Source organism: Sapajus apella, unplaced genomic scaffold (assembly GCF_009761245.1).
Source record: "Sapajus apella isolate SASKATOON/1434 unplaced genomic scaffold, GSC_monkey_1.0 scaffold25, whole genome shotgun sequence".
NCBI classification, from domain to species: domain Eukaryota; kingdom Metazoa; phylum Chordata; class Mammalia; order Primates; family Cebidae; genus Sapajus; species Sapajus apella.
The window spans coordinates 25,807,370-25,816,119 of record NW_022436965.1 but is presented as its reverse complement, the minus strand read 5'-3'; the positions used below and the strand labels follow the sequence as shown (position 1 = coordinate 25,816,119).

At 41.9% G+C, this 8,750-nt stretch overlaps 1 protein-coding gene across 3 annotated transcripts; it reads right to left on the bottom strand.

Moving 5' to 3' along the window:
• Nucleotides 1-532: 532 nt before the first annotated feature.
• On the bottom strand, nt 533-7,012 carry CCDC190 (coiled-coil domain containing 190). 3 transcript variants are annotated; one of them, XM_032291553.1, is made up of 4 exons: nt 6,478-7,012; nt 5,275-5,473; nt 1,492-1,618; nt 533-1,229 (listed from the first exon to the last, which is right to left on the bottom strand). In XM_032291553.1, exons 1-4 carry the CDS (start codon nt 6,499-6,501, stop codon nt 635-637), a joined length of 945 nt encoding a protein of 314 aa, XP_032147444.1. In that variant the 5' UTR covers nt 6,502-7,012; the 3' UTR covers nt 533-634. The 3 variants fall into 3 exon arrangements, with proteins under 3 accessions (XP_032147444.1, XP_032147446.1, XP_032147447.1); XM_032291555.1 differs by having other exon boundaries at nt 1,492-1,615; nt 6,478-7,011; XM_032291556.1 differs by having other exon boundaries at nt 635-1,229; nt 5,275-5,735; nt 6,478-6,513.
• Nucleotides 7,013-8,750: the final 1,738 nt, after the last annotated feature.

Genomic DNA, 8,750 nt, shown 5'->3' with positions numbered 1-8,750 from the left:
AGAATCTCCTAGAAGAAACAGGAAGTCCCTGAAAGCAGGACTCTTAGTATTTTTCCCATCAAGTCCAGTCATCAATATGTATTCATATTTTTGATGACATTATAAACATATCACTTAAAATATTTTCAGAAGATTCATTCCTTCTCTCCTTTTTCATATATTAGCATCGTTCATTCAAGAATTTTTTTTTTGAGATGTAGTTTTGCTTTTGTTGCCCAGGCTGGAGTGCAGCGGTGTGATCTGGGCTCACCGCAGCCTCTACCTCCCAGGCTCAAGTGATTCTCCTGTCTCAGCCTCCTGAGTAGTTGGGATTACAGGCACGTGCCACCACACCCAGCTAATTTTGTATTTTTAGTAGAGACAGCGTTTCTCCATGTTGGTCAGACTGGTCTCGAACTTCCAACCTCAGGTGATCTGCCCACCTCAGCTTCCCGAAGTGCTGGGATTATAGTCATGAGCCACTGCACCCGGCTAAGAAATATTATATTCCCGGAAAAAAAAATAGGGAGTTTAAAATAAAATTGTAATTCAATTATGTTTGTTTGTTTTTCTCTGTATTGCTTAACATAGTCATTTGAGGAGCACATTTCCTTAGCAATAATGGCATATGTTACTGTCAGGCTATGTTAAATGGTTATAGAGGAAGAAACTTAGAAGGGACCCTGTTTTCACACTCCTCTCCTGCCCTGGACAATGAGGATTCCCCATGCCCAAATATCTCCCCAATGCTAAGCAACCTCTCAGACTCAGGAGGGACCCTGTGCCGGAGATAATGGGCATTTCTGGCCTTTGAAAGCAACTCTAAGAAGGTTGGCTTTGTGAACTCGCCTTGGAAGCTTCCTGCACATTCCACGTGATTTGGGGGCATTTGTTTTCCAGTGTTCCCATCTGGCTTTAGAGCAACATCTTTTGATCTGGTTTCATCAGCATGTACCATTCCACTATCACTAGTTGGGCTGGAACTAGGAACTTGTTCTGTGGTGTTGGTGGAAACCGCTTGATCTTGGCATAGAACATAGACGCCCTTGTTGGAGTCTATGTCCTTAGGTGGATTCACAGAATCTTTCTCTTGGGCTTGCGGATGCTCTTTTATGAAGCAGGCAGTTCTGTTATTTTGAGAGAGTGGCTGCTCTTTGCTCCTCATGGGGTCTTTGAGGCCAGCATCACGTGAAGGAGGCACCTGGGACTTGCTTTTGTATGTGTCTTGGGTCATACTGGTTGCTGATGCTCTAAGAAAGGAGACAAAAGAAAGAAAACCAATGAAGAGGCTCTTTAGATCTTTCAGCTTATTAGAATGTGGCTCCCATCAGTATCAGCCAAGGTAATATGAGTGGGAATGGGGTGGAGGGTGAAATTGAGTGGTAACAATGCGGGGAAAATGTCTCGCTTAAGAAGGGTAAAGGAGCATTTCCTCAGGAAACCAGTTTAAAGAGGTCAGTTGGGAAGAGCAACTTAGTGTCATACCCATGAGCTTAGCAATCTATTTCTTACCTCATTTTCTTAGCCTGTGGGACTCTGTGCTTCTGCCCTCCCTGTGATGAGAACATGAGAACATCTTCTGGTCTCTTCTGAATTCCATTCCCCAAATAAGAGGAGAAATGTTTCTTCATGGTTTCTGCTTTGAGTTAATGAAGAAGCATTTTGAGTTGGATTGTGTTCTCAAATTTTTTATGTTCAAGTCCTAACCCCCATTACCTCACAGTGGGACCTTATGTAGAGATAAGGTCTTTACAGAGATAATTAGATTAAAATGAGGTCATTAGAGTGGGTCCTAATCCTATATTACTGGTGTCCTCATAAGAAAATGAACTTTGACCACACAGACACATACAGGAAGAGCACTAAGAGGAGACAGCTGTCTGTAAGCCAAGGAGAGAGGCCTGCAACGGGTCCTTCCCTCACAGTTTTCAGAAGGAACCAACATGGCTGACATATTGATTTTGAACCTCCAGACTCTAGAATTGTAAGACCATACATTTTTGTTGATTAAGGCACTCAGTTTGTAGTTCTTTGTTATGGCAGCCCTAGAAAACTGATATAAGAAGAAGAAACAGAATTCTGCAAACTGGGCTTTCAGAGAACCAGTGTGTATAAACCTTGGTTTATATTACACATTAGGCTGATCTGCTGAGATAGATGGAAACAGAAAAACATAAAGCAGTTTTCCAGTGTTTACCTAGAATATGTTAAAGAGGATTTAGAAACACCAAGATCAGAGGTTTAAACTGGCTAAGCCCATGGAGGTCTCCTTTGAAGATTTTACTTGGCAAACACAATGTTTTTAAAAACAAAATGACTGGTGTGAGTGGATTGTCACTTTCACTGCAATTATGTGACCTCCTACCCATCTGTGAGTTTGCAACTGCCAGCCATGACTAAGTGGACTTGTTGAGCTGATGTTTTAACATCTTGTAGTCATAGCTGCTATGGAGAACTCAATTAGTTTTCAAGACATCTCATGAATTGGTCATTTAGAGATGAAAGTCTTGAACAAGTTTTGCTGTAATGGGAAAGAATTCCTTAAATCTACAATTCCGTTAATAGGCACGAAGCAGAGGGAGTATGGCCAGATAGGGAACCTAGAATTCACACTGAACTCCTAATACTCTTTCATCTGGCCACCTGTGTGTGAAGTAACCAGAACAAGGGAGTTCTTTGTGAACCTCTCTTCTGGGGGTCTCTTCTATGTAAAGACTTCAATTTTATATGGATAAACTGAGGGATTTTGAGCTTCTTCTCCCAGCAAGGTCTGTCTTCTGAAGTTTAGACCTACAGGGTCAATAGGTTCAGAAATGGACATATCTTTTCTCAGAAAGTTGATCTTTCGCCAGTGTTCTCTCTTTGAAGGTATGGTACTTCTACCCACCCCGTTATCAATTTTAACAAGCTCATTTGAGTGCCCACTTATTGCCAGGCAATATACTTTGACTGATTTTCTTTACCCTTGGACATATGTTTAGTTATAAAGCTCTGACAGTTCTACTTTGTAAACATCTTGAGATGCTGGTCTTCTCATTTTCTTCACCTGACCAGTGCTCTGGTTTAGGTCTTGAAACCACAGCCTGAATTTTGTAATTCTATCAGGTCTACTCTGACTATAGCCTAAGCTCTATTTTACCTTAAATGTTGCATCCAGAGTGATCTTTTTAACATTTGAGCATGGAATCTTCTTCACCAGTCTCAAACCCTATAGGGTGAACTCTCAACTCTTTTGCAAGACCTGTGAAGCCATTCATGATTGGATTGGATTGGAGATGTTGGCTATATTGTGTTGTCTCTGAAAACTGCACATACACCTTCTCCTCCTCCCCACTTCCATGTCACATGCCCGCAGTACTGAGTTATTTGAAGCAAGCTGTGGTCATTTATGTGCTTTTCTACATACTATTCCTTTTGCCGGGAGTAGCCCCATTCTACACATCCTCCTGATAAACTTCCCACCCTTTCCCCTATTCTCCCCCTCCTCTAAGATTCTGCTCACACACTGTGTCTTTTGGGAAATCTTAGCTAAAGCCTTTTGATAGACACAGGAGCCTTTTTATGTTCCTGCCCTACTTTGTGAGGAACTCTGTTAGCAGTGTTGGTCGTCATTTTTTATAAGTAGAACTACTCTCCAATTTAACTATGAGCACTGTGAGGGCAGAGACCATGGTTTTTCATATTTGCATTCCAGACTCTGAGTAGCTGTTTTGCAAAGTCTGGTCTGAAAAACACGTTTCCCAGAATAATCTGCCTTAGTATCGTCTCAGTTGAAAATGTGGATTTTTAAGCCTAATTTCTAACTGGCTGACTCAAAGGACTGGCAACATGAATCTTAAATAATCCACTCACTGGCATATAACTAAATCCCAATAACAATTTTATTTAAATGAATCATGGAAAACTATTGCCTAGCACAGTGCCTAAGAAATATTGGGAATTAATACATATTGCTTCCTTCCTTTATCCCGGGTTTTACTGAGAAGTCTGAGGCTTCGAGAGGATATGTCCTACCAAAGGACATGGAGGCAGAAGCACCTGAATCAAAGTTTTATGTCTCCTGATTCATACGCTTTCCAACTTAACTCTCTACTCAGCAAGGACAGCCACTTATGTAGGGCCTGGCCTTTTGTGCACCCTCCTGAGACTAGGCATCTGAGCTTCAGTGTCCTTTTTGAATAAGAGTGGGAATCCACCCAATGGCTTCTGAGACCCTTTTCCAGTATGTGAGCTCTCATTCTAGGTTGGTTTAACCATTTATTGCAGACAGGGAAATTGAAAGCAGAGGAGTTCAATTACTTGTTCAGAGTCATCTTTCAAACCCAAAGCTGGAAGTTAGAAAGAATTCCCAGGCTAGACATTTGGTTGTTACTCTTGGCCTTTGTGTCATGTATTAGCTGTGTTGACCTGAAAGATTTTATGTTCATTTACAGCACCTGGCCTTCCTCTTGGATATGCTCTGTCTATTTTAAACTCCTGAGTTCTGGCACTTGCCTTCGGTAAGAAAGGATGTAGTCTTCAAGACTGAGATATTCCTGTCCTGTGCTGAATTTTTAAGTAATATTAAAATCTACTTGTTTTAATGATGAACAAAGGAGAACTAGTTTCTACAGACTGTACAACTGTGACAATTTTCAACAAAAACAGTAGAAGAGTTTCAATTCTGTAACAATTTTTAATTGATAAGAGTGGGTACTTATATAGCACTTACTTTTTGTTTTGGTATTATTCCAAGTGCTCACTGAATCCTCAAATAAACTCCATAAGGTAGAAAATATTTTTATTTTACATTGGAGGAAGCTGAGGTACTAATTCCAGGGAAATTTTTTCTTTTCTTTCGTTTTCTTTTTTAACTTTCATAAAGTGGGCTAGGACAGTGACTTGTACATTAGTAACTGCTCAATAAATTGTTGTTAGATCCAAAAGAGAAAGATCAGATATTTAAAAAGGAGTGAAACAAGATCAACCCCAGATAATGTAAGAAAAGCAAAATGAAAAATAAAATTTAAAAGGAGAAAACTAAGGATTTAAGCAAGCAAGAGCTACTTTGGAAGGTGGCAGTGACTGGAAGCCTGAGAAATGTTAGCTCAGGAAGGCTTAAGAGTGGGCTGCTGCGGGGAGCTATGTAATTGATGGGAGAGGGACAAGGGAGGTAGGCAGCCTAAAATCCAGGCTGTGATCAGAAGCTCTTGCTGTCTTGGCACTCAGGGCTCTGAAAGGGCCTCAGTGGAGTGACAGACCTGCTGCCCTGCTGTGCCTCTGGGGCAACCTGCTCCCCAGTCCTGAGACTCTTACCTTGCCGTAACCTCTGCAGTTCTTTTTGGAGCTGCTTCTGCTCCCAGGTCAGCAATTTCATATGGTAGAGGCAGATATACTCCAGTCTCTGCAGTCTTTGGTCCAGTCTGGCTTCAGCCTGCTTGGCATTCTTCCTCTCCAAATCAAAGTGCTTATACAGTTGTCCCCTGATCATGGGCCTCTCCATCTTCTTTAGGGTCTAGAGACAAGAAGGCACCACAGCTAACCTGATATTGGAAGACTGGGACGCTGACCCCTGGCTTTTAATCAGAGATCAGCGGTTGAACCTGTGTATTTCTGAAACCACAACTGCCTCATCAGATGAAATCCCACTATCGTTAGATGAGTTTCCAGAGTAACACAGGATTGAGGGTAGTCATTCCTCTGAGCCTCAGCCTCCTTGTCAATAAAGTAGTGATACAATACAATAGGCCCCCCCAATACAGCTCCCAATCAGATTTCTGTGAAGATCAAGTGAGAAGTGTATGAACAACTGTTTGGGGGAAAAAAAGGCAGTCTACATATATAAGGCATTGTTTACCCAAGAAGAAAAGCCTCTTTCACTGTTTCTTACCCTCAAAGAGGCTGCTCAGAGGTCTGGAGAGGATTTGGGAACTTAGGACACAGCCATTCCTCCCCCACCATCCTGCCAGTTCATTAATTCACATATGCATGGGTTCATTCAGCCTGTAATCCTACTATAAGCCTATGCTGAAAGCTAAGGATAATGGTGAATGAGACCCAGTTCCTACTCTCAAGGGGCTTTCTCAAAAAGCGGGGTATCCTGATTATAAAGTAGAACAGCATTCACGATGAGTAGTCTGGGGAACACCGGGAAAGCTGCTTAGATTGGGCGAAAGCTCCTCTTCTCGTCCATCTTCTCAGACTTTAGATGCTCTCCTCCCTCCGTGTACTGTGATGTCTAAGCCCACACCTACTTCTTTCTCCTCAAAATAGGGACATGTTTTTCTCTCCTTTGAGTCTTTATAATGCTCATCTCAGAGCTAAGAGCACAATATGTGCTCAGGATGTAAATAGATTGCTATCAATAAAAGTTTTGGTGATTATAATACCAAAAAAAGCTTAACATTAAAAAGGAGAATAAGGTCAGGATACGGGAAAGAAATACATTTTAAGGCATTTGTTTTAGAGTCTAAAGCATAGACTAAACTTGTATTAAAGAACAGGGCTGGTAGAACTCACCTCCAAATCCAAGGTTCTCACCATGAGACTATGTCTGTCAGGCTGAGTCTGGATTCAAGAGTTTATTTTTCTTCAGTAAACTTATGAGTCTGGTGTTTTGAAGAAAGAACGGAGGGAGACCATTGGAGAGGGCTGGGAGGAGAATGTTAAATACACTTGAAAGCTCTCTTCTTCCCTCCCTACCTCCCCTGGTCAGGAATGCTAGCTCCTTGGGCAGTGGCACCAATTCCTGCTAGAGAGGCCAGAGCTCTAAATAGCTCTGTGGGTAAAGAAGCCTGCCAGCTTCAAGCCTGTCCCCAGAGGGGCCCACAGCACTCCTTCTAGGCTGTGTCCATGGGAGCCAGGAATGAAAGCAATGAGTGTCTAACTGTGTTCTCAGCCTCTCTCTCTCACCCTTTCTCTCTTCTCCTCCTTTTCCTCCTTTTTCTTTTTCTTTGCCACACCTCCCTTCCCTAACCCTCATTCCTACTTCTTGGAAAGCAGGTCAGCCTCATAAGAAAGCACTCTGTTGTTTTCTGTCATGACTGTGCACACTTTGTGCAGGAGAGAAGTTAATTTATTCTGCATTACTGCACACCGTACTGACCTTCCCCAGGCCTCTCTAAATGCTCAGTGCACTTCAGTGCTTATCAAGATTTTCAAAGTGGTGAAGGCAGCACTAAGCAAAGTAAAATTAAAAGAAACTTTTGTGCTCATATTTTGAAGAGCTTACAGCTGAAGGCCGAGCAGAACTATTGTTTATATAACAAGATACTGAGTGGGATTTTTACTGTTGCCTTGGAGCTCCATCTGAAAATAAGAGGCACTGATATGCCACAGTCTAAATAGAGCCGCCAACACTGAGGCCTGATAATCCCCCAGAGTTTACTGAGAGGCAGGTGGCTAAACAGGCCCTACTAACCACAATCATTGCCCAGCAAATAAATAATTATAAGGAGATTACAGAGGGGTGGCAGGGGAGGAAGAGCACGCTGTTCTCTCAGCAGGAGGTAGTTCCTTTCCCATCCTTTCTCATGAGGTAATTCCTTCGCCTCCAGAATTTAAATGAATGAGGTGGAATTCCAAGAACATTATCTGAGAGAATGAGATGACACAGGAGAGACTGGGCTTGGGATCGTACCCCCAGCTAGAGGCTTGTTGACTGCCGAACAATACAGCAGCCCCCATTTCATCCCTTTGTTGCCACTATAGCTGATGACAGTGAGAGATTTCTTAGAAAACTTGGTTCCTGGATGTCATTTTGAGAGGGAACTGAAGAGGAAAGGCTTGCAGAAATAATCTATGGCTGAAGGGCAAGAAGGAACCTTAGTGTGGAGTGCCTAGGAAAAGAATGGTGGCTAAAGCTCTCCTAGTTACTCTCAGCCCTCTGAGAATGACAGAGAGGACCTGGCTTCATGGGAGGGAGCAGAGGGATTATACGAGGGGGTGGAAATCATGGCACAGCCATCACAGTGCTCTTCTTGGAAGATAGTGCTTTATCCGGAGGGGAAATGGAATCCCAGGCAGGGCCAGAAGGAGGCAAAGACAGATGGGATCTGAGTGAAGATGAACTCCCTCATAAAACCACACATCTTGAAAGCAGAGAGCATGGGAACACAAAGAATAGACAGGAAAATCTATCTAAGGGAACATGAAACACAAGAATAGATAGAAAAGGCCAGTCATGCCTTAGCATCACAAATGTGGCATTTATCTAGGAAGAGCTCTGCCTCCTAGACCATGACCTTAAAGTGGTTAGTGTTGAAAAGACAAAGGAGAGGAGAAAGAATGATAGAGAAGATAATCCTCCTTTTCCATCTCCAAACCTCCTGGAGTCCAGTGAGGAGGGGGTTAACTTATGTGTGAAATTGGAGTTTCAAAGTGGAATGAACCTTTTTTTTTAAAAAAATAAATAAATAAACTAAGTGGCCAGAAATGTGTAGAATCTTCCTAGGATATCATTAAGGAACAAGAAAGAAAATCAGCAAAAATAGTGATTGGAAGTGTAAAACTATCATCCTCAGATTATGTCCTTGCTTCTACCACTAGAGAAAGTGGTTCAAACTGTTTAGTAAAGTAGTTTTGATTAAAGTAAAATTTACAGAATAGATTTTTAATGCACATTCATGTAGTTTTCTACAATTCTCTCTGTTTTATGTGGCGTCACGTCTTTTGTAGTCAAAACACATCTGGAATCAAATAATCTGTCATTTATAGAATATGTGACTTTAGTCATTAATCCTGTCCTAACCCTTGGTTTCTTCATTGGTAAAATAGGTTAGAAGTATCTTTAT

What these genes read in the sequence shown, in the direction of transcription:
- CCDC190 (XM_032291553.1), bottom strand. Translation starts at nt 6,501, where the DNA reads ATGGTGAGAACCTTGGATTTGGAG. An exon ending in TGAGAACCTTGGATTTGGAG is followed by an intron (nt 5,474 to 6,477) that starts GTGAGTTCTACC and finishes TCTTGTCTCTAG; the next exon opens with ACCCTAAAGAAGATGGAGAG. An exon ending in ACTGCAGAGGTTACGGCAAG is followed by an intron (nt 1,619 to 5,274) that starts GTAAGAGTCTCA and finishes ATTAACTCAAAG; the next exon opens with CAGAAACCATGAAGAAACAT.